The sequence below is a fragment of the Carettochelys insculpta genome, chromosome 4 (assembly GCF_033958435.1).
Source record: "Carettochelys insculpta isolate YL-2023 chromosome 4, ASM3395843v1, whole genome shotgun sequence".
Classification (NCBI taxonomy): Eukaryota; Metazoa; Chordata; order Testudines; family Carettochelyidae; genus Carettochelys; species Carettochelys insculpta.
In genome coordinates this window covers 132,251,622-132,262,288 of record NC_134140.1, presented here as the reverse complement: position 1 = coordinate 132,262,288, position 10,667 = coordinate 132,251,622, and the positions used below count along the sequence as shown (strand labels likewise).

Here is a 10,667-nt window from a genome sequence, read left to right as displayed (position 1 = left end):
TGTTGCGCTGGGGAAAAAGCTGCCCCCTGACTTATGTGAAATCCAAGTTACGTGAGGGAGTGTGGACCAGAACCCTCACGTAACTCGATGGTCTGCTGTAACGGCTTTTCAAACAACGCACACAAGGGAACTAGCTCACGCAGCAAGAGCAACAAACACTGAATTTCACAAGCGCCTGAACTTGTATGGCCTTTTATGGGCAAATAAAGTGCATGCCCTTGCTCATGCAGCGCTCTTGCTGTAGGGGTCAGGAAAGGTGAAATTACGAGTGTGCTATGACAGCCCTGGAGTCTAGGGTAGCCTAAACCACCACCAGGGTGTCCCATCTTCAGGTTAGTACTGGAGCTTTCACTTCTATGAACAAAGCCATTTGCCTATAATTGAGGTTATGTAGCGTTGACCAAACCGAGGGCTTCGGTTGTCCCAGCAAGAACCAAAATTAGTGCTCATAACAAGCTGATAGGGCACAAGAAAATACAGGCAGCAACTGACGAGCCCTGTTTTCTCCTGCTGCTTTGTCTGTGGGCAAATGGAAGTTGCCTGTCATGACAGGCTGGATCATATTCACAAATGCAACCCAGCTCTGATCAGTGAGCCGTGTAAAGGCCAACGTGCAGTCTGGTGGCGCACTGTGGCGACCACGCACGCTACAACCCCCAGGCTCATAAGTGGGGCAGCTCAGCTGCTGTAACGCTGGCATGGCTTCCCAGGGCTCAGCAGCAGAGTCTGTATGGATATACAGCCACTGTGCAGATAATAGGTTTGCCAGTTACCGAGGGAGCTCAGCAGGTCCACTTGGCATTTCCAGGAGTGGAGGAATTGCACATCAACCTCTTGCAAACCACTGAGGCCAGGAGGCCCCTTGTTAGGCAGGTCTCCTTTCCAGCAGCTCTGCAATGCAGCAGCAGCAGCAGCCTCCTGGGACTTCCTGGTGGTGTGGCTTGCCAAGGCCAGAGCCAAACCCCACTGAAGTTAACGTGAGGCTTCAGGGCACTTGCGCAAGTGTCAGGTGAGCATGTAGCTGGTTTGTCTGCCTAGCAAGAGGAAGAGAGCTCAGATGCCGCGAAGGCTCATGTTCTACATTCCCATGGGGAAGAGGAACCCCCGCAGCGTGGGGCAGGCCCGTACAGCGGGCAGGAAGAATGAAGACAGGTGTGTGTGGGGATGGGCAGGGGACAGTGGAATATTGTCCACCACACCCAAGCCATTTATTTAGCCTGTTCGGAGGCCAAACCCACAGCCAGCCTCCCACCTTGGTTTGGAAGAGCCGCACTTCCTTCACTTTACTGGGCTGTTTTGGGGCAAGGGATGGATGTTGAGCACCGGATCCTATGGCACAAAGGGGGCAGGCCCAGGTACAATAGCCCCTCAAGTTAAGTGAGGGTTGTGTTCCTGCGCACACAAAGTTCGTGTAAGCTGGCGGGGCAGGGGGGTTCCCTGGCAGAAAGCACATTCTGCAGCGGGGGAAGCGGCTGAATGACAAGTCTTGGGGTGGGTGGGACACTTGGGGAGGGTTAAGCCTGGCGGTGGGTTGGGCCATGGGAGGGGGGCAGGGGGGTTAAGCCTGGGAGGGGTTAGGGCTGCAGAGGGGATGGGAGGGTGTGAACCAGGGCCACGTGGCCCTTTGAGTGTTGAGCCAGAGCTGGGCATGAGGTGAGGGCTGAACTGGGGCCACATGGGGGGGCCAGGGGTTGAACCAGGCCTGTGAGGGGCAGTGGGGGTGGGCTGAGCCAGAGCTGCAAGTGAGGGGTGGGTTGGACTGGGCCGTGCAGCAAGGAACGGGGGGTGCTGAACCAGAGGTGGGCCTGGGGGAGAGTTCAAGTGGGTCTGGGGGAGAAGGATTTTGAGTTGTGCTTGACTCATATCGCACATTGTGAGGGATTATTGTATCTATAAAACCCTCTGGAGTTATTCTGCCATTTCCTGGTGCTGCCGGTATATTGCTTTTACCACTGGGACTTCTGTACTGTGCAGAGTGACTGCCCTTCGTGCCACGTCTGGAAAAGCTGCCGTTCAAACAATCCCCCTTCCCCCTCACCCGTGCGCGTTCTTGGACTCCTGCACTAGCCCATGCCTACTGAATTCCTGGCCATCTGTCTGTGGCTTCACCCGGAGAAATTAAACCCAGGGCAAAGCTTCATTAAACTTTGGGAGGATTTTCAGATGTGACGCAATGCAAAATGGGTCCGACCGGAGCCTCCAAATCTCTGTACACTCCATTCCCATGTTGTACTCCGGACCAAGCTTCGAGCTATGTGACCCAAAGCTCTTCTCTGGTGCGGGTTTTGAAAGCCGGCCAAGGGCGTTTGCTGTGATTCAGGGGAAGCGGAATGCAGAACTACCTTAGGCTGCTTTAAAAATCCAGTTCCTCAGTCCTCACCATGATTACGTAAGATCGGAGGGTGCTGCTGCATGCCCAGAATATTTGAAAATCAGGTTAATACACTTTAATATGGACATAGGAGCCTGCAGGTAGATAGTGATTTTCAGACATCCTGGTCTTTCTGGGGGGGGCATCTACTAGCAGCATCTGCTGCTTATCCATCAGAGCCACAGAGGAGAGACAGACGTTTTGTGGGTGGATGACCCAGTGAGGACACACTCTCACAGGCTGCAGGATGAGCAAATCAACTTTAATAGCTGCAGGTGGAAGACAGAGCAAAGGGCCTAAAACAGCTGGGCTGAAAATCACTTCCACAATTAGCATCCAAGTCCCTGGGTAACCACCGAAATTATCCAAGTGGAGGGTCAGCTAATGATTCATTCTGATTCAGGCCAAAAAGAAGTTATTGTAGCCATGACAAACGCGAAGGTTGTGGCTGCCCTGATACTAGGGTTACCATACGGGAACTTTCCAAAAAGAGGACGCCTCTGAGAGGGAGTGTGTCTGTATCAGTATCTACCCGCTCACGCTGTATTCATGTACAACAAGAAGTCCTGTGGCAACTTATAGACTAACAGATATTTTGGCGCATCAGCTTTCGTGGGCAAAGACCGGCTTCATCAGATGCATCCCAGGGAACGCCCCCGCCCCGCCAGCTTACACGAACTATGAGTTACTCGAGGGTGCACAGGAACACAACCCTCACTTAACTTGAGGGGCTATTGTACCTGGGCCTGCCCCCTTTGCGCCATAGGATCCGGTGCTCAACGTCCATCCCCTGCCCCAAAACAGCCCAGTAAAGTGAAGGAAGTGCGGCTCTTCCAAACCAAGGTGGGAGGCTGGCTGTGGGTTTGGCCTCCGAACAGGCTAAATAAATGGCTTGGGTGTGGTGGACAATATTCCACTGTCCCCTGCCCATCCACACACACACACACCTGTCTGCATTCTTCCTGCCCGCTGTACGGGCCTGCCCCACACTGCAGGGGTTCCTCTTCCCAATGGTCTCCCTTCTGAAATGCATCTGATGAAGCTGGTCTTTGCCCACAAAGCTTAGGCTCCAAAATATCTGTTAGTCTATAAGGTGCCACAAGACTTCTTGTTGTTCTCAAAGCTTCAGCCGAGCACGGCTCCCTCTCTGATAGTTGTATTCATGTGTTATAGCAGGGGTGGCCGACCAGTTAGCGACTAAGAGCCAAAACAGCTCTGGATAAGGTGCAAAGAGCCATGTATTATACCTTTATTTTCATCCATCAATGGATAGATACAAATAAGTGTATTTCATTTATCTCTTTATTCCTCGACAGTTGAAAGATGATAGTATGTGGCTCATTGCCCCGCTCTGGAACCAGGCACTCTCAGCCCACCTGCTTCAAGCCAATGCCTGGGACTCACTGGAGCCACCGCTGCATCTGTGTGCTTCTCCGTCCGGGTGCTGGGGCATGTGCACAGAGTGGCGGTGAGCAGTCTAGGCGCACGGCTCCGAGCAGGAGCTGCATTTCATTGAGCAAAGAACTGCACGTGGCTTGAGAGCTGCAGGTTGGCCGCTCCTAGGCTATCGTATGAATAGCACACGAATACCACCTGGGTTGGTAGGTGCTGATACGGACACACTCCCTCTGAGCGTTGGCTTCTGTTTTGAAGGGTCAAATCTGGTAGCCCTAGATACTACTCCCCATGAACATGGCCGTTCACATGCCTGGATCCACGTGGCCGTGGACAAGCAGAAGTACCTCACTGAGCCACGGCCTAACCAGAAACAAGCGTGGCCAATGGGAACAGCAAACCTACTCGGTTTTCTTCTTCTTGACAACCCTCCCCCATTTCTTACAGCAAAGCCAGCAGCACTTGACAGCAATGCAAACAGCAGCTGCTGCACAGGCCAGCAAGACCGCCAGGACATCCAGGCAGTGGTACTGGTACCAGGTGAGCTGGTGAGCTGCAGGTCTCAAGTGCTTCGCCCCTTTGTGGCGCATGACAAATTCGATCCAGAAGACAGCTCGGTCCAGAGGTTTCATGGGCTGGTCGTGGTGAATCTGGGATAACTTCACTGCGTTTTCTTTATAGCTGAAGGAGCAGGGCGAGGGGAATGGAAACAACAGTGAGGTTATTCTGAACTAGCGCCTTCACCAGCACAGCTACTTTACAGGGCAACTTGCATGCAAAGGGGCTGGTGGCCAGGCCCCCTGTAAGCTGCCTTGCATCGCCCTAGCTGTAGAAGTGTACTCCCACCAGTGAAAGTGTCTCTCTATGCCTATTTTAGTGCCACCAACCCCTCCCCGGCAGTGCTAAGACACAGTCAATGGTATTAGTGCAATGCAGGCTAAGTGTGCATGACTGTTACTAGCTTTCGGCAGCCAACCAGCAATGACCCGCACTAGCAATTCAGCTGACACAAGCACTCATAATGCAGATACTCGTGGCCAGCAGAAGGCACCACACGCCGGCGTGCACACCAGCAATTTAACAACCGCAGTGATGGGCTGCTGGTGCATGAGATTCACTTAATTGTGTAGGGTAGCTGTGGCCTCAGCAAGGTTTAGCGTGAGCTGAAGGATGGACCAGGCTAACTTGCTATTGCATAATGCTACTTCTTCAGCAGGTTGGCAGCAAGATGTTGCTAGAATCCAGCTGGTTTTATTGTAATTTTTTCCTTGTGAAAAATACTGCTGGGAAGATCATTTGCCAGGTTTTTCCCTCCTGATCTGGTGGTTCGCAGCTCGAGACAGGCGGAATGCCATCAGTGGTAAGGCGTTTGGTCCCTGCAGATAGCAGTAGCAAGTTGGGACACCAAGACTTAGCGTCACAAACTAGCCAAGGAGGAAGTTCATCCCTAGCATGAGAGAATTAGAACTTGGCTGTGCAACTTCATCTGACTTGGCTCCAGATGTAGATACAGAAAACCACACAATGGCTGTGGTCACACTACCCCCTCCTTTTAGAGTGGGCATGCTAATGAGCCAATTGGGCAGATGCTCATGAGGTGCTAATGAATATGCTGTGCCTCATTAGCATAATGGCAGCCGCGTGCGCTTCGAAAGCCCCGTTTGGTTTTGGGAGGAAGTGGCTTTCGAGATCACGAGGTCGTTTTGAAAGGTCCCCGGCTACACAGGTGGCGTGAGTTTTGAAACCAGCACTTTCGAAGCATGTGCAGCCACCATTATGCCTCATTAGCGGCTGCTGAAGTGGCTCATTAGCATGCCCCCTCTGAAAGGAGGAGGTAGTGCAGCCACAACCAGTCTCGCAGACTGCTCCAGAACCTTTTCGGATGGAGCTTTCCCAAAGAGATCACAAAATACTGTGTAAGGGAAATTGATTTTAGGTCCACCCCCTCCTAGGAGCTGCTGCATGCTCAGAGACACACTTAAGGCAAGACCCTTTGTGAGGTTAACGCTTGCCTTATGTTCAAACTGTGCACTATTTTTGGTGACAGAGTTCCCGAAGAAGAAGCTAGGTGGGTATCTCACTGACCCCGTTCTTTTAGAGAGACAAGATAATTAAAGTTATTGCCTCATCCATCTGGTGTCCTTAATATGCTGGGACCAAAACAGCTACCATAATCCTGCCCCGTTAGGCAGAGACTGAACTCACCTGGTGGTGTTAATGACTTTATTCAGTGCATCGATTAAATCCTGGGCTTGCATTGAGTTTAAGTCCAGCTCAACTGCCACCCCTTTAGCCTTCAGGTGAGCAATGTTATCTGGCTGGTCTGCAAAGATGGGAATCCCAATCATGGGAATCCCATGGTAGATAGCTTCATAGATCCCATTGGTTCCACCATGAGTAATAAAGGCTTTGGCCTTGGGGTGGCCTGGAACAGGCAGAGAAAAGTGTTTAGGAGCAATGGGTCTCTACATGCCTAAATTCCAGAGAAGAAAACAGCAGTTTTGTACTAAGTAGGTAAGTAATGGTTTGTTAGACAAGCAGCTTGTCCTGATTACGCCATTAGGGACAACTGAGGTGTATATGCTTGAACATTAGCCAATGGGGAAGTACCTTGCAAAACATTACCAACAGTCCTGGCCCCAGTTGCCTAACCTCCTCCATATGGAGAGAGAGGCTGCTCTTGGGGCAGGGTTATCACTGTGTTGTACCCAACCTGTACAAAGGTGAGAGGAAAATACATAAAATCAGCCAAGGCATCATTCAAACCTGGTCGCAGTGCCTGGCAGAGCAAACCCTGTGCAATGGAAATGGTCCGACTTACGTACAACCTGAGCCACATAACATCAGTGGTGTTCCACCAGCCAGCTGGCGGCATTCAGGTTCTCTCAGCCCTACTCTTCATTCTGTGAGTCTGCACAGCTCCGTTCCCCTTAGCTTCCCACTGCTTTCAATTAATTCCTGCTGTTGTTCCTGCTGGCCATAAATCTCAAATCCCATTTGTTCCGTCATTCATGTTGGTGACTCATGCCTTTCCTGTGCGACAGTTAGCCTCATTGTTAGAGATGATGAAACTGACAGCACAGAGCACGCAGAGCTAGCCATAGAATGCAGGCATCCTGACACCTGGCTTCGCATGGTCACTGCAAAACCGTCTGTCCCTTCTTTCATCAGGATGCTCTGGCTTTTCAGATTTGGCTTTTCTCCCTGGTCTGTTTTTATTATCGCTGTTTTCTATCTCTTTCTTCCCTCACTGCTACGTGTGTCTTATAATGTTATTAATAGTTCATAACATTTGAGAAAACAATACAATTCATATTAAGTATTAAATTCTCAATTTAAATTATTGTATTATATTCAATATGCTCCAGCCCCCAATTTTAGGAAGGATGTGGACACAGAGGGTCCATTGGAGGGTGACCAAAATAATTAGGGGGCTGGAGCATATGACTTATGAAGAAAGGTTGAGGGACTTGGGACTGTTTAGTCTGCAGAAGAGAAGACTGAGGGGGGACTTGATAACAGCCTTCAACTTACTGAAGGGAGGCTGCAAAAAAGGCTGGAGAGAGGCTGTTCACAGTGGTCATGGATGGCAGAACATGGAACAATGGTCTCAAGTTGGGAAGGTCCAGGTTGAACATTAGAAAAGCTTTTTCACTAGGAGGGTGGTGAAGCATTGGAATGGTCCACCCAGGGAAGTAGTGGAGTCTCCATCCCTGGAGGTGTTTAAGTCTCACCTCGACAAAGCCCTGGCGGGGCTGATCTGATGGGTTTGGTCCTGCCTAGGGCAGGGGGCTGGACTTGATGGCTTTTTTAGGTCTCTTCCGGCTCTATTGTTCTATGATTCTGTGATTCAAACAAGACCTGAAAAAGTATTACAAAGTATGACTATGGCCCCTAAAACATAATCTGTAATAATAAATAATTAGGACGTTCTGATAGAAATACGTTTTCTTTGGGGGCCTGAAAGCTATCAGTTTTCTTTTGTGCTGCCCTCAGTAGGCTTTGAGTTTGATATGCCTGCCTTAGAGTAATTCCTAGTGGATGGGAACTGTGATGTCACTGTCCTTCTCCCTCTCTCTCCTTCCTCACACAGGTGTTACTAGGGCATTTAGGATCAGAGAGGGAGCCGTGTTAGTCTGTATCTTCAAGAACAAGAAGGCCTGTGGCACCTTATAGACTAACAGATGTTTTGGAGCATCAGCTTTCGTGGGCATCTGACGCATCTGACGAAGCGGGTCTTTGCCCATGAGAGCCTATGCGCCAAAATATCTGTTAGTCTATAAGGTGCCCCAGGGCTTCTTGTTGTTCTAGGGCATTTAGTGTGAATGAGGTAGATGTGGAATATGAGTCGATAAGAGAAGAACACCCACAAATTACAAAAGAGGGAGTGCAACAATGGCCGGCACCAGCAGCAGCATGCAGAGACCCAGAGAGAGAGAGTGCAAGTCGACAACCCGAGGGTGAAAAAGGCACCTGCCCTAAACCAAGAACAAGGTGCACGGTAAGGAGGTGGAGGGTGACTGCACAAACAGGGTTGTGGAAAACCAGCTAGTTGGTGATTAATGAGCCAAACATGATGCAGCAAGATCCACAGGCTTGCACGGAGACTGACCGCTATAAAAACTGCTGAGGGCTGAGGGACCTGGAGTTCCTTCTGCAACAGCAATGGTGCAGCTGAGCTTGACCGACTGAGTCAACCCGCCCACTTATCTCCAGGCTGGCTGACCGCTAGATTGACTCGAGCGATAAGAACTGATTGTTCTAACTGCAGCCGCAGGACTTGTGTGGAGCGTGTGGTGAGAATAAATGCACGTGCTGGTATCTGTTTTCAGTACGTGTGGCGGCGTATCCCCTCCTCCCCTCAGAAAAATGCCACGTGCTTTTAAGAAGCTGTGGCAGAGCCAGGGTGGAGGGCCCTCAGAGGGAGCCCAAGCAACCAGAAGGGACTACAGGACAATCACAGGCAGCTGAGGGGGAGATGGCTCAGCCTAACTGAGGCCAGCTGGCCCCAATGACTGGGCTAATAAGATGCCTTTAAAAACCCTTCACAGGGGGAAGGGCAGGGGGAGTGTGTGAGAGGTGAGTGGAGGGAGGTGAGGAGCCCAGAAGCAGTGAGAGAAAGCAGGTTGGAAAGGAGCTGAAGAAAGGAACCGGAACACCAGGAACCGCAGGGGGAGGATGAAGAGCTGCAGCAGATTGAGAGGGGGACTTGTTACAGCTGCAGCCTGGAGAAGGTCCCGGGGGAATCGTCTGGGGAAGTGTCCCAGGGAGAAGACCTGCCGCACCAAGGGCTAAGGGAGTCAGCCCTTCTCACTAGCAGTCACATAGGGTCCCTGGGATGAAACCTGGCACAAGTGGGCAGGAGCTGGGTTCCCCCCAGACCACCCCTTGCCCCAGCAAGGGCAACTGGGCCCTTGAGTGGGCCCAACGGACTGAGCAGAGGCCAGAGGCCCAGGAATAGGACTGACTTTGTCACAAAACATAATCCCTGTGCAGTTTATACTTCCCTCACATGCAGTGATCTCGGGTTGTTGCCTGCGACCCACAGCTCTGCCTGTTGTTTGTGTAACTGATCCCACGGGGCCAGCAAGGGGCTATGTACCTGGGACACTCACGACTAAAAGAACAAATCTTGTCTGCTGAAGTTGAAGTACTAAGGGCTGGTGCCACACAGGTATTCAGGCTCCTAACTTCCACTGACTTCAGTTAAGTACCTTTGTAAAATCCTACCCTTGCTTTGCTGCCAGGAGCATGTGTACTTAAGGCTGAGTAAAAGTCTCTCCCTCCTAAATCACAAACACACTCAATTCCCTTGCCTCCCAAAGTGACGGTCAGGGACTGCCTCAGGCTACAGGCATAGCCTGTGTGTCCTGTGGGCAAGCTAGGCTCTTCTTGTCATAAAGGAAGTGAGCAACCAAGGGCAGGAACACGCTCCTCAATGCTGAGGAAAACTCAGCTGGGAACACGTCCAGCACAGTCTTACCAAGCAGGTCATTTTGGGGTATCCAGTCATAAAGCCTCGTGTTGGGTCCTAAGGTTTCTGGTTTCTTCCCTGTGTACCTCCAGAGAACCTTGAACAAAAACATTGGAAGACTCATGAACTGTAGTTCAAGCTGCACAACCGCACAGCGAAGCAAACTGGGGCCAGATCCACAGTCCACTGACGTCTACTGTAGTCTTGCCTTCGATTTCGATGGGCTTTGGGTCCAGTCCTTGTTTAGCCCGGCTCGTTTTGAGCTGCTTCCCTTATTTACACACGCATTTGGAATGAGATATTCCATTCTTTATTGGATCGCTTACGCTGGGCTTTTTAACAGTTGCTCTCCAAGCCCAGCAGGATCATTACCCTCATCTGTAAGGCTGGGAAACTGAGGCACCGGATAGGGAAGTGGCTTGCCCAAAAAATCTCCCAGCAGGCCAGCAACGCAATCCTGTGCTTTATCCTCTAGTCCACACTGCTTGACTGTACTCGCCCCAGGTGGTATTATTCCAGTGAATCAACTAGAAGCAAAACACTAGACATTCCATTTCTGTGACCTGCCTCTTTGCAAGCCCCAAACCCACTGACTTCCGTTGGAGCTGCAGAGGGGACAACGCTGAGCACGTGACAAGCCGGCCTGTAGGAATGAGGTCTGCAAGCTGTGGCCTGAGGGGAGCAGGGATTTTTGCAGCAAGGCTGCTGAGCCTGCTGGCAAGAAAGCCCTCCTGGGAGAGAAACTGACCTTTTGTGGAATCTGGCTGAGCGCCAAGGCAATCATGTTACTTTTCTCCTCGGTTAAGTTGGAAACCATCGAGCCAAGCGAAAACACCACGATGCCGTGTTCCCCTGAGCTCTGGACAAACTCTTCCGTGTCCTGGCGAGAGAAAAGAGCCTTTGAGCGTGGGGAAGCCGCCGCACCCT

General features: G+C 51.2%; 1 protein-coding gene across 4 annotated transcripts in view; it reads right to left on the bottom strand.

Moving 5' to 3' along the window:
- Positions 1-2,614: 2,614 nt before the first annotated feature.
- Positions 2,615-10,667, bottom strand: part of LOC142012883 (UDP-glucuronosyltransferase 2A2-like) — a 52,847-nt gene continuing 44,794 nt past the window's right edge. For all 4 annotated transcript variants that reach the window (XM_074993884.1, XM_074993886.1, XM_074993883.1 and 1 more), the window contains exons 3-6: positions 10,489-10,620; positions 9,750-9,837; positions 5,972-6,191; positions 2,615-4,447 (exon numbers count right to left, since the gene is read on the bottom strand). In XM_074993884.1, coding sequence (XP_074849985.1) covers positions 4,168-4,447; positions 5,972-6,191; positions 9,750-9,837; positions 10,489-10,620 — 720 coding nt within the window. In that variant the 3' untranslated portion in view covers positions 2,615-4,167. The remainder of the gene's footprint in view (positions 4,448-5,971; positions 6,192-9,749; positions 9,838-10,488; positions 10,621-10,667) is intronic.